The sequence below is a fragment of the Siniperca chuatsi genome, linkage group LG10 (assembly GCF_020085105.1).
Source record: "Siniperca chuatsi isolate FFG_IHB_CAS linkage group LG10, ASM2008510v1, whole genome shotgun sequence".
Lineage (NCBI taxonomy): Eukaryota > Metazoa > Chordata > Actinopteri > Centrarchiformes > Sinipercidae > Siniperca > Siniperca chuatsi.
In genome coordinates, this window is record NC_058051.1 from 13,301,923 (window position 1) to 13,326,267 (window position 24,345).

At 40.0% G+C, this 24,345-nt stretch overlaps 1 protein-coding gene across 1 annotated transcript in view; it reads right to left on the reverse strand.

The window, feature by feature from the left end:
* LOC122882962 (thymocyte selection-associated high mobility group box protein TOX-like) overlaps positions 1–24,345 on the reverse strand; it is a 77,598-nt gene that overhangs the window by 36,966 nt on the left and 16,287 nt on the right. The window contains 1 exon segment of the mRNA XM_044210963.1: positions 9,674–9,766. Coding sequence (XP_044066898.1) covers positions 9,674–9,766 — 93 coding nt within the window.

Here is a 24,345-nt window from a genome sequence, read left to right on the forward strand (position 1 = left end):
AAGAGAAGCTGTGAAAAAAAAGGGGGGCCGGGGAGAAGGTGCAAAGAGGAAAAGCTCTTTATGGGTGGCCTAAAGTGTGAGACTAATGACTTTGTCACTTTGGTTAAACCTCGTGGTGGCATGGCAGCGTGGGTAATTACTGTTCGTCAGCGGGCCAGTAATTAGGCTACATGAGCACAGTGACAAGAGATGGGCTTTCCCCTGTGGGCTCTGCTGTGTGTATGAGAGAGAGAATGACTGTGAATGAATCTATGAGTGCATACAGTAGTAAAGGGGGTCCATGCCTGTCTTTGAGGCTGTGGATCCAGTGTGTGAGTGTGTGTATGCTGCAAAGTGAGAGCACGCTGTGTCTTCAGTTAGTTAGAGTTAATCAGGCATTGAAAGATCACTTGCCACAGGTGCCAAAACACTGTTTGACACAGGGTTAGGACGCATGTAACAACAAATGACCCTTGACCCCAAAGGGTGCTGGGAAACAACAACAGGTCACCAGTTGAGTGCTACATGCAACATGCTAGCTCTGACGTCTAGTCTGTTAGTAAACTAAATCCCTGAAGAACTCCCCACTGAGGTCAGCTTTGAGTGGGCTACAAATGAGGAAAACAACACAGTTTCTGTTTTTAGCTCCAGAACAAATTTGATTCTGTCCCACAAATGGTTCAGGAACTGAACCTGTGCAGTCAAAGTGACTGAGAAACTGCTACCATGTTAAGAAGAGCTGTATTGTGAAATGCCCTTAGTTTACAAAGGCATAAAGCTTTGTCATACCATGCTTGCAGGAAATGTAACAAACCTTTACTGGACTGGATAATAACACACACAGAAATCCAACGTGTCAAATAAAGCCTCTTTTTTGTTTGTTGATGGAGGTCATTCTTTGTGATATCAATGCAGAGAAGACTCGGGAACAGACAGCAGAGATAACATGATCAAACTAGACAGCATTCCACATCAGATTCCTCAGATGTGAAGATACGGGGAGGCCCTTTTCATTTGAGGTGGTCTGCTTTGTGCCTATGGAGAAAGCGACCAAAGGCTTGAAAGATAAACACACAGTGGATATGAGTGAACACAAATGGATCATAAGATATACCTGCTCAAAACAATGCCCAACTAGGTAGACTAATGGACGGAAATGGGCAGAATTCCTGGGGGTGAAATCTAATATCTACACTGTTAGACAGGAAAAAGTCGAAGTAGCTAAATGATCATATGAGTGGCGAGAAAGAGAAATTACTGTAGCCTACATTATTGCAGGAGAAAGGCCGGGGGAATGAGCGCCTGCCTCAGGGCAACGGTTGGTTAACGATGCATATCATGCAAGTCCTTGTGAGGATTCACTTGGTTATTCTAATGATTACACTAACATTTAGCCACATACTGCATTTAAGCCTCATTCACACCTATCCGAAAGCCGAAAACCCTACACTAGCAGTAAAAACGACATGTTTGTTTCAAGTGAAACTGGATGCTGACTAACTGTTCAACGCTACATGCTGGAGATACAGACGCTAATTTGCTTAATGAAGCGTGCATCTATCACCTGACAGTGAGAAGTGACTGTAGCTCATTGAGAGGGCCAAAGTGATGTTGACCTTGGTGACATATCTGCAATAAACTCTTCGCTCCTCACATGAAAGCCTCTTGTCCTCACCTAACTGAGCAATTTCAGTCCATTGAAATCCACTTTCATCAGTGGTGACGTAAAGCCATTTTGAGAGCTTCTTTAGGATAAGATTCTCTCTGGTGAAAAGAGAGTACAGTCACTGAATAACGTCATTTTTACCCACAAACCGCTGCCAGATCTTGTATTTTAGCTTATTTTGCAAACTGAATTCTTCAAGTGCAAAGCATTACCATTTCTTTCAGCTTTAAAGGAAGCAATGAAGTCAGCTCATTCTCACCAATTACATCTGTAATATAATATTCATCAAAAATGCCAAAGACAGCCTAGAAAGGTCAGCCATTTTGTGCTTCAACATGGCTGCCCATATATTGCAATGTAAAGCTGTTTCCCCCTGCTCTTCTCTCGATAGCTCTCCTTTGCACTGCCTCGCTCTCCCACTTAAAATGCCAATTTATCCTCGGCTCAATGCTATCAGCTCTGCCATTACTCCACATTTACTACAGAAATCATCTTCTCTTTCTCTGTTCTTCTCTTCATTTTCTCTCTCTGATTCTTTTCCCTCACTCTCTCCATCTTTCTCTTTCCACTCCCCTTCCACTGTTTCTTCCTCTTTCTATTTTTCCTTCTTGCTGCTTTCTCTCTCTCCTCTGTTCCCTTTCCCATGTTCTCATCTTCCCCACCTCTCTCCATGTTATAACCTCCCTCTACTTTTCCATCCCCATCCCTACCCCTCTTTCCATCCTTCCCTCTCTTTCTTCAGTGGGCCTTGGCATCGCTTTCTCATCGGCAGTCTAATTGGGCATTCTGCCTGAGACAAGGGCCTCATTAAGCAGTAATTACACACATGTTGTTTTCGGCAAACATCTCTATTTGGATTGCTTTGCATGGTAATTGTTCAGCAGGGACCACTGCTCGCGATGTTTCCCTTCGTCACACACGTGGTGCTGGGAGAGAGGAATGAAAACATGGAGAAGAAGGATAGAGAGGCAAGGAGGGGTGGGGGGTGTGTGAGAGAATAGAGAGAAATAATAATAGGTTGTGGAAGGGAGACAAATTGAGAAATAAAGAATGCATACATGAGAGAGAAGGAGGATGAGAGTAACAGAGAGGCAGAAAAGAGACAGACTAAAAGGATGAAGGTGATGCTGAGGCAGTAAATGGAGAAAGACAATGAATAAATGACAAAGGAAGAGGTAGACAGATTCAGCGTGAGGAGAAAATGAGGCGGAGAGGTAAAAAAAAGTGAAAAAGATGTAGAAAATGAGTAAATGAGGAAGAAAAGTGAGAAAGTAAAGAGAGAGAGAGAGAGAGTCCCAGAACTAGGTCATGCCTTGCAATCATCGACAAAGCTGAGCGTTTCAAAAATAATGAAGCCACAAGGTGGAAGTAATGCTAACTAGCATATCCGGGGAAAACATGTAATATTTACACAGTGCTAATGGTGCAATACAATGCTGGGATCTTTTCATCTTGGAGTGCACCGGTGAGACAGTTGATGGCAGGATTGGAGGCAAAATTACAGACTCCACTGAAGATTGTTTTTGATTGATGGACAATTCATATAAGCTCCTCATAAAGCCTTCTAGGCAACATCTGTTTGTGAAGGGGGTGGGGCAGAGATGAACTGCTTGTCTGCCTGTGTAATGCGTGACTATCCAGACATTAGAGAGAAAAATGACCTCGTAATGATGAAAAAAAAACAACTTAATTTTGAAACCAGTTGTCTAGCAAGCAAAGTCATATTTGCCGTAAATACATAACTGTTTTGAAATACACAAATACCACAGTAACCTGTTCATGTATCTGCTAATATTAATACTAAACTACAATTCAGGTTTATTTCTATAGCATTTTATCATAAGTTTGTCTCAAAGGGCTTTATGCGTGGTGGAAAGTAAGTAAGTACTGTTCTTAAAAGTAAAAGTTTGAGGTCCTTTGAGTATTTCCATTTTATGCTTCTTTCAGCTTCATTTCGACAACATTTCAGAGGTAAATATTGCACTTTGTACTCCACTACATTAATTTAACAGCTATAGTTATTAGCGATGCACCGATATCGGCCGATACCGATGTTCGGCCAATATCTGGCTTGTTGACTGCCATCGGCCTATTGGCAAATAAAATAATATTCACCAATGGCAGTGGCCGATGTTTATCTGTTGTGTCGCATCAATTTTGTGCTGGCTAAATGTTGTGTTGGTTATTTGTGGTCAGACTCGGATAACTGTGCTAGCATACTCAGCTGCTGATTAGGAGAAGCATGTGTGGTTTGTTTTCAAGTGAAAGAAAATGTTGGCTGTGTGGGAGTATTACACTGTCTTGGTCCGATCAGCGATATGCAGTTTGTAAGACATCTAAGACATGTTCCAGTGACATTTCAAGAGTAGGTACTACAAGCAAGAATTTTAAAACATCAAATCTCATCACCCATTTGAAAAACAGACATGAAAAAGTGTACAACGATGAAAGCGGATAAACCACCACCAGCAAGACTCAGTCCTTGATAACTACAGCATTTGATTTGTTGGGCTGAGTACTGAAAAATTCTTCTTATTGAGTAGGTAGTTGTATAGCAGGCTAAAAAGGCTTTTGAAGCAGTAATTTAAAAAAAAATCATTTTCATGTGAAAGAAGGTTATATTAAAGGTTGTTTCATAAATGTGTATGACTGAATTTGTGCTCATTCAAAGATAGTGTAATGAAGGGCTGAATCGGCCCAGAATTTCACAATCAGTGCATCCCTAATAGTTATTGGTTACCTTAGTGCAGATTAAGATTTTAGATACAAAACATATGATCAGCTTGTAAAATATGATGCATTGTTATAGATTAAGCTACTCAAAAGTACAGTATATAAAGTAGTTTACCTTAACCAGCTGCAACATTAAAATGCTGCTTATAAGATAATGCATTAATATTAATAATCCAATTATATAAATAGTAAGCACTCTGAAAGGGGCCAATAGTCTTTTACATTTTGACAGTACTTAAGTAAATTATCTTACATCTTTCACCACTGGGCTTTACTACAATAGCATATACTATATTGCAGTTCATGTAGTATGGTATATGCCATGGCAAGATGTAGCTCAGAGTAAAAAAAGGAAGAATGTTACTTTTACCCAATCAACATTCAAGTAGACCTTTGCAACATCTGTGAAAGTGTAACAACCCCCCCAACATACAGTATCACACTTAAAAACAACCACAACAAACTTTTAGAACTTTTCAATTTATAAAAGGGAATCTATAAGCAGAATGTGTAATACTTGTGACTTTAAAAGCCTTTGCCAGTACACCAAGTCTCTAAAAATAATTCTCTCACCGAGCGGAATTAATAAGCCCAGAACAGTACACAGCCATTCTGTGAAGAAAGGGGTGTGGTGGTGGTGGTGGGGGGACTCATGCAATATGTATGCCTGTTTGAGCACCCTTCTTCCTCGTCTTCCCCCTCTTCTCTTTATTTCTCTTTTTACATCCATCTCTCCCTCGTCCTCTGTTCAATTAAGCTGTAGGAGAGACCTAACAAACCTCAACCTGAGACAATGTGCCTCTGAATTTTGATGTTGCCCAACTTGTCACTGCTGGTTCAAAGCCAGATGAGAGGATGAGACAGACAGACAGAGACACAAAGACACACTTGTGTGCACACAAACACGTATACACACACACTGAAAAACAGAGGAAGAGTGAAAGACAAAGAGGTTGAGAGCATAGTCTATGGCTGAGAGGCAGAGAAAGACACAATGGAAAGAAAATAAGAAAGAAAGAAAGAAAGAAAGAAAGAAAGAAAGAAAGAAAGAAAGAAAGAAAGAAAGAAAGCTATAGTAGATAGATTTCAGAGTTGTATGGGAGGAGGAGAGAGAAAGAGGGAGAGAGGAGAGACTATGGTAACAATTCTGGTGTTGCACCACGCCCCAAGCAAACAATGAACATGGGCAAACAATGAACATAGCACACACACATGCACACATATACACAAATACACTCACACACAAAGCCCATAAAAAGCGCAGCCTGTGGCCATGGCGACACATGCTCTGTTGTCGTTAGATAAGGGAAACAGGGCCTCTTCCTGGGTGTGAGTTTGATCCCCCCCCACACACACACACACATTACATTACATGTGCACACTCAGCTGCAGCAGCACTGGGGTCACATCCACCAACCCCTAGCATCTTATATATTCTCACTTTTATCAGCTGCATGCTTTATTTTATGCAAAACCCAGGCTAAGTTTATCTGTGCTCCGGTCAGCGGGCCACATAGTTGGCATGATCAGATATCGACAAGATATATACGGAGCAGCTTCCCATATCTCTCAGAGGGATTTTGATGGAATTCTGTTTGGAATTTGGTGGCCTTGTGCCATCCATGAAAGTATTTAGTAAGAAGAATTGGAAACATGAATCGGTGCAGCATTGCATTTCCTCAAAGGACTGTTTCAAAAGTGTTAAAAGCCTATCTGCATTACCTCTCCAACAGATTCATTAAAGAAATATTTTGTTTTATTGTCAGTGATGGTGCGATCCATCAGCTAACATCTAATGAGCATCAGCTCTGTTTGTTATGATTAGGTCTAAAAGCATTCCACAGTGAAACAATACAGATACACACAAACACACAGCGCACTTCCCATCAGAAACGGCTTGAAAAAAAACCCAAACTTTTTCACAAAAGACATAATACATGTTCCAACCGCTTCCGGCTCCACCTATACCTTGTGATGTGTAAAAATAAAAAGGCAGGCTGAAGCACTCATTCATCCACTTTCTGTTGCACTGGAGCAACCACAAAACAGAACCAACAGTCAACAGCAGAGATGGGAGGGGAGATTGAGGAGAAAGGCAGTGTGTGTGTGTGTGTGTGTGTGTGTGTGTGTGTGTGTGTGTGTGTGTGTGTGTGGAGGGAGGCCAGGTGGGGTGGTGCTAAATGAGGTTTTGTTTCCACTGTCAACTCGGGTTCACTGTGAGTTAGTGAGTTCACAACAGGATAAAAATCCAAACGGTGATGGTGCATGATAACTCACACCATTTTAACAGGTCAATAGCTTTACGAATGTTTTAAAAAAATTGTTTTTGTGTTTTTATTTCCCTGTCTCATTAGGTTTTGACTTATTTATCATCAACGTCATTTCATAAAGCAATCATTTCTAATAATGATATGATTTCTGTTCCAAATGCAGGCACCCAAGACATACCAAAAAACCAAGACAGTATAATACAGTCTTCCTCTTAGGATGCTGTGTGGAATTGAAGCTTACAATAAGTAACTTCATTTTTGTGGTTGCAAATGGCAGTAACACAAAATGGTTTAAAAAATTAGAACTCTGATACAGAGATATCATGAAACATGCCGTCAATAAACAGCACACAGGTGGCTCATGTTTACCAACCTGCCAAGTCTGTGATTGTTTCATATCAAAAGATATTGTAACAGATGAAAAATACACTGTGTCACTGCTTTTTAGGAGACAAATGTATTTCACTTTCAAATTTATCCATTACTTTCTGTGGATTGAGAGGTGTTCACGTAAGATATTTGGATTTAATTGGGTCAAATGAATTCATTCTGTCTCAACTTTTCTTTAACAGTCCCCTTTTTTTTTGGCTATTTCTCAATATTTTTATATTATCAATGGATCACAGGAATACTTGTATGTGAAAGGGCTCACTTGTACTGTTGAACCCACAAAGAATTATCACCGAACTCTGCAGTTGTCAGAGGAGTGTTTTAGCATATTTCAGCTCATTGTTTTGGTTTTCTGGCCTGCAACTTTACTATTTTGGTTCACTCGCACTGCTCTCATCTGCGCTGTTGTCTGCAGGAAGCTGCAGCAAAAAAGCTCTAAAAACCGACTGTATGCTACCGGACCAGCACCAAATGGCAGACAGACAGACTAGCGACTGCTAGTGGGAAGCATAGCAGAGACCAGAAACAGAGCTAAAAGGAGAGTGAATATTACACTTAACATTCATCAGGTGTCCAGAAACACAACTCCAAATGAATGCCAATGTTGCTCTATATCTTCTGAATGTGTACTGTAAAAAGGGAACTTTTTGCTAACAAGCTTGTCAGATGAACTTAAAAGGTGATAATATCAGTGTTGTGTTTTTAGCTTATTTCTGCTACCCTCAAGTGGCCAAAACATCTGTTATTGCAGGTTACGTTTGTGTTAAATCAATCAACTTGCAGCTTAAGGTCAAAGCTTCTCTGCCTATTGGACTCGTTAGACGAAACATGGCTGCACTGTCTCTCCAAGAAGTACAGTCAGGTATGTAAACATATAGCTTGATTGTACATTGTCAGTATAATCAGTATAGTCTGTCTGTGCAGTAACTAGAGCATCGTGCAAAAGAGGTCATAAACATGCAGTGTGCCACGTGCGAGTGCGTGTGGAAAGGTATAAAAAAAATATTATGTCAGACCAAAGTGCCACCCACACAACCTCCCTCATCCTGCCGCTGTGGCCTTCAACGGCCTGCCTGTTAACCAGTGCTGGGAAACACCTTTTTAGCATCAAGCACAGTAGCATCACGTGCAATTAGCAGCTAGCCCCAGCAGATACAGTAGTCCTATACTTAGCAACATGGGCGCTACTAGGAGGAAAGTAGTTATTCCAGCAGTCTACCTGACACTTACACTGTCTGGTCTGGGGTGAGACCATGTATGTATGTATGTGTTTGCATGTTTTTGTGTCCGCCTGTACAATGTGTGTGTCCGTACAGTAAGTGCATGTCTCTGCGTGAGTCTATGTTAGTGAGGTTTGTCTGGTAGCAGGAGAGGATGCAGAGCACAAGCCACTTTTAACTGACTGGGGTAAACAGCGATGAGAGAAGATAAAGGGCAGAGTGAATGTCACATTACCCCAGCCCTTTGCCTCTGCTCACCGCAGCATCAGATAACTGCAGCAGGAAAAAAAAAAGTCTGGTTTCCTCTAGCATATAATTGGTTATCTTACTGCAATCTACTGCTCTCTTGCCTCTGCACAGAATAAAGTATGAAAGAGCAAACGGAGAAGACGAAAAAAAGGCTGACTGACTGTTCTGGCAGTGACTAAAATACATCATTACAAGCATAGGAAATACATCAATCTAATTCTATGGGTGCCATCTTTGTTGGGAGGTATTGGCTGTGTGTTGGATTCTGTATGCTACATGCAGCAACATGGCATGGACTTTAACATGCAGCATAGAACGTACAGTTATAGAAGATGGAAAGGAAGTGTTGTGATTGTTGAATTACTATTACTGATAATCAGGTTGTGGTGTGTTCATTTTCAAACAACAAATACTTATAGCACTAGTAATACACTCACAGATATTAACACAAAAACACTTTATTGTTTTGTTTTACAGTTTACTAAACAGGGAAGTTTACCAACAATATTAACAAAAGATATAAAACTCACAGGAAGTAACATTGCAACATCTTAGTCTGATAGCAGGCTATCTGAAGAAAGATCTATGTGTTATATTATGGACACTATTTGTATCTTCTCTGTTAAATAATTCTATATTACAGTCATTTATTCATTATTGAATATGATTAAAAAATATTAACTCTAAAGATTTCAGATTCAGACTTAATTTGTTTCTATGGATGTGTAACCTGACTATAACAACTACAGAGGTGTATTTTGCACCCTTGCATGTTTTCACACATATGTTGCTGCAATTAAGAAACATAACTCCTGATATCATCTGTAAATTCCAGTAAACTGTGCCTGATTTTGAATTCAAATGCATGCAATATTCGCGTTGTGTGGTGGAGAATATAAAATAATGAGTTTGTCTCATGTGTTCACATATGTATATATAAAACATGACAGTATGTGCATGTGTGTGTTCTGGTAGGGATTTTTCACGAGTTTAAGTAAATATGTCTCTCTATGAAGAGCAGTTTCATCACAACTCTAGATATCCTCAGTTTGGAGCCTCCAAAATACGACTGGGCCCAGATCAGTTGAGTTACACCTTTCTAAATCAATTTGCTAGCATAAACAAAAGATGTTTCTGAAATCAGAGGCTTGACTACTGTATCTCACCACAGCAGTGGGCAGTCTTTTCCTAGCTGGATTGATGCCTGGAGGGGGGGCAGTGTGGAGCCTAACCCCTCGTTCACCCACACTGTACCGGGCCTGTGGTTAGAGAGAGAGACAGCGGGGAGAAAAAGAGAAGAGACAGAGAAGACAAAAGTGGGGAAGGAAACGAGATGGCGGGGCTTTAGTTTGCGAGATACAAGCAGGGCAGCTGTAAAGGAACATGTCAAGGGCCCCCCCTCCCTTGTGAACCTTTCCCTCCTTCTCACTTTCTCTGGTTGCTCTGCTCTTCCCCTCATGCCCAGCACACGCGTTCAGGAGGAGGAGTAATGCCATGAGACTTACACAGTGACTCTACACAGTGGCGTGCTAGGGGAAGAATGGAGGTTAATGAGCTGACATCCCCTCCACCCCGAACACGCCTCCTCCCCATGCCCACCTCCCTACTCTCTTACACACACTGACAAGCATATACACAAACCCTTACAAGACAGTGGGGCTGAACGCTGGCACTGAGCCAAGGATCTGGAGACTAAAGGAGTATCAATGGAGCAACGAGTGGATTTACAATGTCTCCATGTACATGAAATAAAGCTCATGGCAATCGTTGTGTTATGAACAACTGAGAGAGTAATCTAATATAACCTACATTATAAATATGACCTGCAAACCTCAGCTCACATTATCAAAAGCCCATAACATAGTGAAATAAATGAAATGCTCATTACACACCAGAAAACTACATTTTTGAATGGTTGAAAAATGTGTGGGGCAAAAACCACAGTTTAGCTTTAGCGTGCTGCCATGTTGTTACCTAATTCAAAAGGGTTCATCTTCTGTACACTAGCAGTTTTAGGATATTTTATATGATGAGCTTTACTGAAATTCCCTCATTAGGTGTAGCGTTATCCTGTCATCAACTCAAGTGTTGGAGAAGTGGAACTTTTGACCTTCTGGTGGCACTGATGACAAGTAAGGGAATAACCAAAGTCAACAGGACTCATCCTCTGAGGACCATGAATGTGCGGTCCAAATGTCATTCCATTCAACATTTCACTCTGAACCTAAGTGTTCCAAAAGACAAATGGACTGACGGACAGTCAGATGGATGGGCCAACTACCATTGTCACCCCTAGAGTCATGCTGCTAGGATGGCTAAAAAAACAGTTCTGCCGCAAGTGTCACAATCTTACCAAACACTACACAACCATACACAACTGCTGACGTGTTAAAGACAAACAGCTCTTGCATCCGGACCACAGATGCTATTATAGTGCATATAGTCCTGTGAATAACCAATCAGACTTTCAGATGCTCCCCCATTTCTTGGTTGTCACATGGTGTTGTGTTTGTGTATAAGATGTTAAATAAAACTTCAGTGGCCGTCAAGTTGCATCACCGGAAAACCAACATGTAAAGGTGACAATGTTTTAACAGATAAGAGTTCATCTGAGCTGAAGCATGCACGGACATAAATAAAAGACACAGAGAGGTAAAAAAAACAAACAGAACAGCTGGGTTCAAAGGAAAGCTTTAGAAAGCCTTTCAGCAGACAAAAACTTAGTTGAATGCAAATTAATGTAAACAAATGACATTTGCATGAGCATATCTGAGGTAAAATAAACAGATGCAGGTGCACTCAACACTGACATGAGGCAGATTTATTAGTTTGCCAATGAGACATCCCAAGACTGCTGGTGTTTAATTTATGTACAACTTAAGCCCTGGTTATTCATATAGGTCCATACTGGCCTGCTGCACACTTTGTTGACAGCTCCATTACACCCTCCACACCCCTTCTTGAGAGACCGGACGCTACCATCTAGGCTGCAAGCTTTCAAAACTGAGTTAACAATATATATATATATATATATATATATATATATAAAAAAATGTCAATGGAAGGTATCCTGCTGTAATAGCTGATGTGCCCTAATTACCTCAAATAAAACAAGTTAAAACTGTAAAAAGCACGAGGGTAAAATAACATCCTTCATAAAATGAAAGAACATTATGAAAAGCAGAGAATTGATAATGGTGCAGCAAAACACTTTTACAGAGCTTGAAAACAATGTAAGATGGATGATTAGTCATTAGCGCCCATTGTGAATCTTTCCAGTGAGTAATTTGTGGGAAGGCTTGTGCATTTTTAATATTCTTAAACTGAAGAGCCCTAAGAACACAAACTCCATGAAATAATAACAGGCTTTTCACCTTAGCACTATCCGAGCCTCTCAATTATTTACCACTAATGAATTGCCTCAGGCAATATTCTTCCTAAGTACAATATCAACCATCCCAGAGAGGCTGAATCAGCTCGCTCAAATACTTAAATACATTTACTCAATTATGCTCCCTGTCCCTAATATGAAAGAGACAAGAATGTACAAGCTTTCTTCTCCCTACTGTTTCATATGCTCTGATTCAGCCTTGATATTTCAGGAATATCCTCACATGCTCAACAACTGCTATAATGATTAATTGATAAAACATTTTCATAGAAAAAGCCTGACTTTGACTTTTCCTCTGTTTTTGCATCTGTGGTGTGGGAGGATAAAATAAAAGGATGTTTGCTGTTGTTGTGGTGTCTAGCCTCAGTAACGCAACAGTACTGCAGGCCAGTTGCCAGGCATCTACCAGGCTTTGCACTTTTCAGTCTAACATGCCACCTAGAATATCTTGTTGTTGCCACATGGCTGATGAGCATTCAGGAGCCTGAGGGAGCCTGAGAGCAGAGTGTGGGGCATCACACCACCAGATCCCAAGACAGGTAACCAACAGGTAGGAAATGGATGGAAATAAGAGTATGGTATGGCACCAAGTAAAAAAAACACACTATCAGTGGTATAATTGTGCAAGTAATGAAGCCATAAAACACAAGTGTTAGTGCAACCCCACAGTCGCCTATATATTTCAAAACAGAGTCTCTGCTAAGTGCAGGAAACAGAATAACCTCAAGTATATAAACTCATCACCTAAGTGAATGTGAATAGATTCTACCACCTGTTAGCTTCATCTATAGGGGACAACTTCATACTGGGGGAAAAGGGTACATCTATGTGTTTGTCTGCTTTAGCCACTGCTTATTATGCTTTTATTAATTCCTTCCGAAAGCAAAAACACAAAACAACATGACAAACCAGTGTTTTCATTCAAGAGCGGGTTAGTTGAGATGATGATTTTCACATACTTTATTATTTAGACATATTATAAACTATAGATAAGCTACAGATACATGTTGGCACAAAGCCTGAATGTAATACAAGTGCTGTAGTCCTATAATTCTGTGCCTCTTTTTGGGGGGATTTACATCCAGTGTGCTTGAGCATGTGCAACTGTTTACAAATGCGCATATTTTATATCACCAGTCCACTCAAAGTAGCAAACTGAGCATTCAGCTCTATTTTTATGATCAACATTGTCATCACCATTCAATCAGAAACATTTCACAACCATGATTCTTTCACTGCGTTACAGAGCAGTTCCGGCTTGACTAGCTTTAGTCAATTCCATACTATCCATATGTAATCATCAGTCTTTGGCTCTAACTACACCAGAGAGAAATTTAAGCGCAAAGGATCCCGTTCCTAGACAGCTGGTAGTTGTAAATTCCCATCAGGGAATAAAAAACATTGAGGGAGGGAGAGAGTTTGAAAGAAAACATATACTATTTTCATTTCAACTGCTTTAGGGATTAAGGCTCAGGGCTCTAGAAAAAACTGCATTAAAATAATCCACCATTTGCATGTTTTATCTCACAAAGGAGGCTCACATAGACACACATACACACCAACCCCCACTCTCCCTCTCTCTTCCCTGCTTCTCCTCCCTCCCCTCCCCTGTTCTGGGTGAGCACACACAAACACACAAGCTCATACGTACGTCACACATATACACACTGTCATCATTAAACACACACACACACACACATTGAGATCAACCTGCTGCCATCTGCTCTACGTGCTCTGTACAATCCTCGCAGAATACATTATTCACTACAATACATCACATCACATTCCCTCAATGTCATAGCCTTGTGCTGGAGAAGAGTGAGAGAGAGAATGGAGGAGAGCAGAGAGCAAAACAGCTTTTGTACTCTGAAGAGAGAGAGAAACAGAGGGAGAGAGAGAAGAGATTTGACCTGTTACATGGTACAGTGGTAGAGAAAATTAAAGACAAGGTTGTCAGCGAAACTTTTTCCAGTTACAGCTACCAGGCTAGATTAAAAATCCTGACAAGGAGGTTAGTGTATGAAAGTGAAGGATAAGAGGGGCTGAGAAAGGGAGAGAAAGAACAAGCGAGAGAGAGAGAGAGAGAGAGAGAGAGAGAGACCTGAATTGGCAGTAGAATACACAGTATAACTTCTTGTCATACAGCAAGGTATACTTTTGTGTAGGATCTTTTTGTTTCTTCTCTATTTTAAGTGTTTTCAGTGTTTTCAATTAGAGGATAAAACAGGTGTTATTTGATCTTTTTGTAATGGTCAACAATCTAATGAAAAGACCAAAACCAACAATGTGTTAGTCCAACTCTCAGTACTTTTAAACTTACCTAACCTGTCTGGGGCCCTCAGCAGCACCATTTGTTCCTAAAGAAAACGTCAATCTTTAAGAATGCGTCACAAATATATAGTTGTCTGTGTACTTTGAAAGGGGTCATTCATAGAGACAAACCCCGAGAATCTATGGAGTGTTTTAGTATCTTTCAGCTCATCACTTCACTGTTTTGGTTCACTCTCACCGCTCTCATCGCATTGTTTTCAGCCACAGCATGCAGCTGTTTTGACCATAGAAATTCTCTGTTAAATCCACTGTGTGCTACCTGCCCAAGACCAACAACAACAGACAGACAAAGTTAGCAACTAGCTAGTGAACATTTAGCAGCTAAAAAGCTACATGCTTCCCTCAGGAGTTGGTTGAGAGCAACACAGAGCTAAAAGGAGAGTGAATATTGGATTTACATTTGCCAGGTGGACAGAATTACGACTCTAAATGAATGTTAATGTTGGCCCACATCTGCTGGATGTGTAAATAGACAACTGTTTGCTAGAAAGTTCACCAATGCTGGGTATACAGCTTGTTATGCTGCCCCCAAGTTGACAAAAAATAACTTGGTGTGTGCTGGTGGTGTGCTGGTTAGTAATTACAGCACCAAGACGGTGTGGATTATTTATGGGTTTTCATTAGTTTTTAGACATCAATGGAGGGCTATGGCACAGAGGAATCAGGCTTTGGCTACAAGAAATATTTGTTTGATAAATTCATTGTTGGTTTTGGTTTTTTCATGGGATTTGTTGACAATAAGAAAAATATAATACAACTCCTGCCTTATCTTCCAAGTGGTACCAGTTGTTGATATCACTACTCTTTTAATGCATCATTGTATGTATTCTTTACTTTGCTCTGTTTATGTATATGCTTCACTGAATTGAAGAGTGCGAGAAATACATAAAAAAAGAAGAGATTTCTGCTTGCTTTGTTTACATGTTTAACTCTGTCCCTGTTATTTCTTGTGTGCAAAGCATGAACATGTGTGTGAATTTGTGTATGTCACCATTTTGCGGTGGCAGAGCAGAGAGAGTGAACAGCTGGCAGGCCCACACTTGACTACGTATTGACCTGCTTTGCATTCACCTGTTATTCAGCCGAACCTAATGTTTCCACTTGGCTCTGCTGCAGCTGATCTGCAATTAACCTCGCTGTGAGAGCAAGGCAAGCAAGTCTTAAGTAATTTGTCAAAGTAGTTTGTCAAACTTTTCTAAATGTCATTCTACCTTATCCTATAAAAGTAATCGTTTTTTACTTAAATTTTCACACGTTGAAAAAAATAAGAAAATTTTGCCCAAAGGACTTCTAACCCTTCTCATATTTACAGCACCTCTAAATACAGCCTACATTCGATACATCGCTAACATACTATTTTTTGCACTCTTAAGGTTTCGACAGGGTGCAGGTGATCTCCTGACTGCAGATAATTAGCCTTTGAAAATGTCATCTGCCTGTCTAAACACACCATTTGAATGGGAGAAAGTGCTGCTGCGTCAGACCCTTTCCCTCTCTCCACTCCACTCCTCCTCTTTACCTCCCTTGTTTTTTTCCCACCCTCCACCCCCCCCCCCTTTTTTTGCAGATGCTCTCTCGGCTCTTGTCTGTGTTTGGGCTGCGACTGTGAGGGGTCACCGCCTGCCTTGTTCTCACACGTGGAGCACTGAGCGTGTGTGTGTTTGTATGTGTGTGTGAAAGAGAGCGAGAGACAGCACGCACTCATCTATGGATGATTATAGGAATGAGTGTGTGCGCGTGTGCAAGACTGTCAAAAAAGAAAGAGGTGTGTAAGTGTGTGAATTTATCCCAATGTCTGTGCAGTTGAGCCTGAGTGCCTTTCCCACTGTGTGTGTTTCAAAGTGTTTGAGTGTGTATCTTTGTCTGTGTGTGTGTGTGCCTTGCTAGCTCAGTGCCAGGTCTCTCTAATGAGTCTGTCAGGCACTGTTAGCGACGGCGTGCTCCCCTGGCTCAGCGCACTCCTACAGACACACAGTGATTAGCCGGGCCAACGGCACGCCACCGGGCCAGATTAAACACTCACCACGCCGCCAGGAACACACACACACACACACACACACACACACACACACACACACTCAGCACAGTACACATTAAAACATACACTCGCTCGCACAAGCACCACACACATACAGACGTACTTAGACACACACAGCTTCCTCATCATCATGCCTATTAGCCTGCTCTGATACAGTAACACGTACTTGGCCTCCAGAGCCAGGTGTTGACGCTGCTGAAATTGAAAATTAAAATTAAATATAAACATAATACAAGCCATCTATGGCACTGGCAAAAAAAAAAAAGCTAATATTTCATTAATCTGTCCGCCTTTATTGAATTCCTGTCTGCTGCTAATCTTGAACATCACTCAGAATTAAGGCCAGCCCTTCTGGCTCCAACAGCTTTCAACATCTTCATTAAAGCGACATGATTCACTAATTACAGGTAATTACCCTTTAATGAGCAGCCCAGATGAATGAGCAGATATGTAGAGGAGGGGCAGGCCTGAGGACACATCGTTTTTCATTGCTCAAGGGCCAAGAGCGGACTCTGACTGGGTGTTACAGCTTGACCGTAGACATGGTGGTCTGGTTAGAAAAGGCTGGCTTGACCATCACTTACACATCTTTCAGACATAAATCTGGAGTATGATACATGATACTGAATATGGGTTATTTGAATATTTGAACCAGATGGGTACATACTAGGTTGTCTCTGTTCACATAAAATCAGGGACAGCAACTGTAGTTCTGAACACAATACGCTACAACCAATCACAGAAATACAGAAGTACTTGCATATCAGTTTTCTCAAACATTTTGGTTTGTAACCCCTTAATATAAAGCAGTGTCTGCGTGTCACAGGCTGCATGCATATGTCTATTAATTGAGCACTTCTCAGATAGTTTAATTTAAATAATTTTTTTGTGCCCACAAAAGTTAAAGGATATGTTCACAATTTTTCAAGTCTGTCTTAGTCAGGTGCCCATATGAGTATTGAAACAGGTTTTATTCGCTGCAATCATCCCTCCTGTTCATACTGGCCATTAAAAGCTCCCTTCCCAAAGTTTATCTGAAGCTAACATGAGGCTTCAGCAGTCGGAGTTAGTCAAATCAAATGGTTATCTTCTAGGTACAGCCTTTTTTGTACAAAATTCCCTCTTTGTGTTTCCTAGGACAGTGTTTCCCTGCTGAGCTGCAGTGGAAGGATAGTAACAAAACGAGACACACTCATGTGCCTCATAGTAGCTTCAGATAAACTTTCGAATACATTTTTGCACAGAACGAGGATTGTGGATTTTGTCCCCCATCACTTACATTGGAAGCACATTTGGAAAGGATGGCCAATATGAAAAGGAGGAATAATTACATCAAACAACACCATTTTCAATGTTCATATGGTCACCTTACTATTGTACTAAGACAGACTTGAAAACATGTGAATCTATCCATTAATAAAGCAAAAATTAGAGAAAATTCATCCTCATTTCTGCAATTTTAATGTTTTTTTTCATTCCTATACCATTAATAATGTTTTGACCCATCAGATACATCTCAAAACTCACTTAAAACCCCCAGTTTGGGATCCACAGTAGAATATTATATGAAATGAACATGATTCCATGTCATTAATAATTGTTGTTGTAATGTTGCTTTAATAGATTACACATATCCAAAGACACTTTACAGTCACGTTAAAGCATCTTTGGGTTCAAGAAACATCACAAGTCACGTCCAGTATCCACCCCTATAGCAGTCTGCCATATGGAGCCTATAGTGTTTGACACTAGAATTAACATGATCTTAACCAGCATTGAGTAACCTGTCATTGACCTGCCTCAGAAAAGCTGTGATGACCCTCGACACCAACAACAAATGTGGGTTTTTCCTGGGTCAACATTTAGAGGGAATATTACTGACACTGTTAAGAAGTGAGATTTGTAACACATTTAAGGTGGTAATGGGTTAAAGTTTCTAACTGTGAAGGTGTAGGAGGTGCAGACTGTAAACTCAAAAGAGTGTTCCTTTGCTGTCTCTCTCTCAGAAAACGAACAAGCGAAAATTAGATTGATCTAACAACTTACCAACATTAAAGAGAGAAGTTTCTTATCTTGGGACTGCAGAAAGAAGAAAGTCCCTTCAAGAAGACACGTGCACCAATTTTCCCCTCTTTCTGATTCTTTTCCTCCCCCTCTCTTGCTATCTCTCGTGCCAAGTGGCCTATTTTTACCCCTCCGTGTGGCATCTCAGGGTTTTCCTTGTCACCACCACGTTTCCTGCCATCGGTATGTAGGTATGGTTGAACGGTGCAGTTACTAAAAAGACACTGTCTGTCTAACTGTCTCTGTCTCAGATGTGGTCACAGATCTTTGTCTTCATATCCAAGGTAGTGTAGCCATGACATCTTTTACACCCTACAGTTCATGAATTAAAACATAATTTCCTCTATATAGTATGTTAGATACATTAACATACTAAACTGGAAATATTGGGCCAAATTATAAAAAAAAAGGCTTAGTTCATTTTCTTCCGTTTGTTTGCCTTTAATCCAGGCCCCTGGGATTAGGATATTTATAGAAATAACCCTTTGTTTACAATGCACTAATCCAATCACCACGCTAAAGTTAATTCAATTTGTGCCCTGACAGTGACCCTCTATCCTCCAACCCTTACCCTCCTTCACTAAAGCGTATTTATCATTATGCCATATGCCCCAACACAACACTGCGTCATTTCTCTAGCTGAAATGTGCAGAATGTGATATACTGTACTGTGTGGCACAATGGAGTAATTGTGTTTTGTCCCTAGAGGGAAAGTATGAGCTGGAAGAGGAGAAATATCAGAACGTATGCTTTCCAGCCTCATAAGACGATCCAGTTGTGAGTGAGAGCAGCTCGTGGAGACATAAATGAGCAACTTGATTTCTAGGATGTAACTGTGTTGCCTGACCTCTATTGCAGCAGGCTTTGGTGGCTTTCTTAACCTTTTAATGTCAAGCCATATCATATTTTTGCAGCACATTATACTTTAATAACCTTTCTCTCTGCAGGGCAAAACAGCATATTAGGCCTATATATTTCAAACTATTCAAAATCAGTTCCAGATGTATGTGAGTGAGTAAAATTCTTTTATGAAAGACAAATATACATTTGGACTTAAAATGATAAACAATGAAATGCCAACAGGCTGCATGAAGTTAACTGTCCTCTTTGTACTGCACCTCTCCTCCAGCGTGACGCACAGTGCCTCTTTTGTTCTACCACTCATTGCTTATGTTACTGTAGAGCACTAATGCACACAGATCGATAGCATACTTTCCATTTCAACACATTGAGCTGATGTACGGACACGCAGTTGGAATTTATCCTGTCCTGTCAACACAAAGTTTTAGGTCTGTAAGTCTTTTTCCCGCTGCAAAATAAATGGTCTTTAAATGAAAAGGTTTTTTCACGTGTTCACAATCTCGAACCCTTTTGTAGCTTGACATCTCTGTATTACACAATGAATAACTGCATTGCTGATGATGATGTAAGGCAAGGTGGGTGGGAGACTGTGCAACAGAGGCATAGACACAACACATCAAGATCAAAACAGAACATCTGGCCCATTCACATGAATCAAATTTAAAAACGTTCTGTCTCTTCCAAATGTCATCTCTTGCACATTGTTCACCTTTTATGACAAGGTAAAAAACATCATACAGGCTCGAATAAAACGATTCTGAAAAAGCTGTAAAGTCATAACAGCCATAAAACATGTTAATACACCAATAAAACGATCAGTCTGAAATGTAAAGAAAAAAAAAACTAAACAATGCATGTCGCTTGTCGGTCTAGAACAAACAAACCCAGAAAAATCAATTTCCTCCTCCACAGGATGCCCACTGCATGCTAGCAGGTTTTTACGACCATGGCTGAAAGGTACAAAAACACCAAGCATGTTTCAAGTAAGCAAAACTATCAATCTGTACTTTTAACGAGCTCACAGTACAAGGTGCACACAGTCTGAATATATTCTGAAACCTTTACTGGCATGAAGGCTGAAAACAGGAACTGGCTAGTCTCACTCAAACAGGCCATTGTGTGCGATATGTATGACTGTAAGAAAAGAGATGACTGATTTAAGGGATACTTGGGCATTTTTTAATTTTTATCTTGAGCTTGCAGCAAGATGTACAACAATATTTTTGTTTTGTTTCTGCAAACAATTTAATTTTGCAGAAATTCAAGGACAAATGTTTGCTTTTGTTGTCATGTACAGATGTTCTGTTAAGGTGGAAACACATTCCTGGAGTTAAACTGAAAATTGTCAAAGCATGTTGTGTACATTCACAACTTGCTGCAGGCTGTACAACACATCATTACACCTTAGACAATTAAATGTGTCTGTGAAGACCTCTGATCCTTACTCTACATGGCTGTTTGAATATGAAAAACAACACCAGGAAGAATCTGAATGTTTCCCCTTCCCCCCAGCTATAAATCAGATAGTGGTCTTCTAAAATGATACATTGTAGGAGGAAACTCTTTAAATTTTGTGAAGCTCTCAGCCCACACAATACAGTAGGTGCTTCTGTACCAAGATAAAATGTTTTCAGTGATAACAATAAAACAGCTCTTCTTGGTTCGATGAACCAAACCATCAGCTTCTGAAAGGCAGAGATGGAGAGAGAAACAGAGAGAGGGAAAGCACTAATCTCATTACCTTCTCTTCCTGGCATGAGAGAATATTCATTTCTCTGTGGCAACCAGCAGGAGGGTGACGTAAAAAATTAAATCGCACATCCCACCGTTTCATTTTCCATGTAATTAAATCAGTTAAATGTTATAAAAACATGTAAACTCTGTCAATGACTTTGAGCCATTTGCATTTTTAATCAGGCCAGATTAATTCTAATAAGCGAGCTGGGCTAAGGCGATGACAGCGCAGGCCTATTGTGTGTCTGTCACACTCATTTAATTCTGTCATTATGTCCCATATCCTATTATGATAATTGGCTTTTTACTCTCAATCAACAACCAGCCAAGGCTATTAAGAAATAATCTCTGACTAGTGCACTTTTAACCTTAAACATGTTAGAAGTTTGCCACCTTAAAAACAACTGGCTGATAAAAGAAGGGAAAATGCAAAAACAGTGTAATGCCCTGGCTTATTCAACCTAGCTACTTGCTCCAAATGAAAAATGACTGTCAAGAAGCTGCATGTTGACACTTGGCATAGGGTGTAAAGCAAACACATTAGATGGAGGAAATGGGTATCACAATCTTCCCCCTGCAAGGTAACTAAGCAGAGAAGACAAATGTGTCTGATGTGTTCAGCCATTTCCTCTGCTTTCTCTCTGGGGAGTCACTCGAAAAACGAAATCTCTGAAGCAACTGGCCCTGCTGTTTAATTGAAAGACACTGCAGCAAACAAGTAGGGGAAGTGCTAACAGATTACAGCCAGGGAGACATGCCGCAAGTGAAATGTCTCTGAAAAAAGATGATGATATTTAATGATATATGAAAATAAGCAGCATAATCTTAACCATGCACAGAGCTCCAAAATAACTGCAACTGTAAAAATCACCATTTGTCATGATTAACTGTCATTAATTAGAGATTGTTATAGGTTTAGTTAAACTGACATTTCTTTGAGGCAAAGCAGCTATGAAGGCAGTACCTACTAAATATACTAAATGTAACCTACTGAGATAAACCTCAATGTATGTTACTGTATGAAACTCACAAAACAGCAAAGTAGTGAATCTAAATTAAAACAAAACAAACAATTCTACCATTTAAAAAAAATCAACATGGCATTTATGACTTTAGAAGCTCAGCAAGCTGGTTTACTATCTTATGGTGTTTGCTAGCACAACTTGTTTATGTTTGGGCAGTCAGCTAAGCTAACCAGCTAACCTGGAAAGTTTAATATAAGTAGACTGCACTTTGTCCGTTAACAACACCAAGCTTCATGATATTACGCAACCCATCTCTTCCTTAGCTTCACCCAATGATGTTTAAATGTTTGTATAAATAAAACTCAATTTTGCACATCCGTTCCTTTACTGTTTATCTAGTGTCATGATATAATTTATTCTATTATCACACCTTGCCAAAGAAGGTAAAAACATTTTTTACATCCTAATGCCTTCTTGCACAACAGCAAACAAGCAATTGTACCCCCAGATTGCTGCCTCAGCAGCATTACCACAGAAGAGCAGTCACATGAAATGTGTGGTGTTAATGCAAAGTTGTAGGACAGAGAATGCCAACCAGTCACATCACTAGTCACCATGCAGGACCTGTTTTGTCAAACACGTGTTCAGGGACATTTTCAACCCAGTCATAATACTGCATTGGTTAAGATATGTGGGATTTCTTTGAAATCAACCCAACCGGTCGAAGCAGATGGCCGCCCACCCAGAGCCTAGGTTCTGCTCGAGGTTTCTGCCTGTTAAAGGGGAGTTTTTCATTGCCTCTGCTCCAAGTGCTTGCTCATTGTGGGAATTGTTGGGTCTGTGTTAATAATATTATAAAGAATATGGTCTAGACTTGTTCTATATGAAAGTGCCCTGAGAAAACCTCTGTTATGATTTGGCGGTATATAAATAAAACTGAATTGAAAATTGAATAGTCAAAAAGAAAATGTACTTTTACAGCATCACAATGACAGTTATCTGTCAACCGCAATCTAATTGTAATGTTAATGTTTTTCTCACAAGAGAATAAAAAAGTGTACAGTAATAGTGGCAGAAATCTGGGGGAAAATGTTTTTTTTAGTATGAATAAGATTCCCATAATCTTATTTAAACATGATCAAAGACTTGCATTAGTTTTGTGGAACAGTTAACACCTAATTCAAGAGCATGATTTCCAGTCTTTCGTTGTTGCATTATTACAGTTCACTCTAACTTAAGTAGCAAAGTCAATCTAAACCAAACACTGAAGCAATAGAGTAAAAGCAATCTTTGTATGATCCAAAATTTGTTCAGTCACACTTTATAACACTCAAAATTCATAAATAATCGGTTAGGCTGGACTGAACACCAAACACTTTTCTTTCATCAAGGGTAGATATAATCATACACAAAAATAATACTGTTACATTATCATTTTTCATTGTTTTTAACTGTTAGTTCCCTTTTGTCCAAATTTGTTTTGTTTTTTAAATACCATACTCCTTCCTCTGAACTATAAACATGTGCTCTGTTCATTTTATATGTAATTAACTAACAGGCTAGTTTGACTAAAAAAGAAGTCCTTACACAGGATTCTCATCCATATAATAAACAACTTTTATATTTATCTATGACATTGGCAGTCCTTTTGTCAAAAGCCAGTATAATAATGGGGGAAAAAATCCATTCAATAGCTTAAAATGTACTGTAAACAATGCCAGGAAAGCGGTGGGGGCTTGGAGGGCTTTGTTTCAACAGAAGCCACCCGGATGCAATTGACGGTTGGACCTTTAATGTTTGCAGTTTCTTACTGCATACTCTCCTCTCAACAAAATGCTTGTGCAGTCATCTCACTCATATTCTTAACTCTAAAATTAGCTGTGGAGTGCAGCAAGCTGTCAGTGCTGATTCAGTTGGACAGGTACAGCTCGAATGTATTAATTTTCTCATACAGGAGAAAAGTGCTTTTCCAGGTTTCAGTACCCCCCACTTTGCCTATATCCCTGTGCATTAGTGTCCTTTTGAGTAGCCACTTTTTTTTATAACCAGAAGCGATGTTAGACAGATTTTCTCCAGTCCCAAAAGATAGATACAAAAAAGCAAAGTAAGTGTGGCCTCTCAAATGGTCCAATAACATGTGATCTGCTTTATCAAACAGAAAGCCACAGTTTCTCAACTCTCACTTGCAAATGTTATTAGTAAGTCAGATGTCTATTCTCAGTGCACAGCCGTTTCACACTCCCACAAGCAATTTCGCTTTTAGTTCTTTAAAGACAAGATTTAATAAACCTTTTCATTTCACAGTCAGACCTTATGAAAGTGCTGTATGGCCTCACAATTTACATTTTACTCACTATTTATCTGTAAAGAGGACTTAATAAGTTCCCTCTTGAGTACACACAAGGTGAGCGTTACTATGGGGACGCAGAGTGCTCCTCTGTGCTCCATGGCACT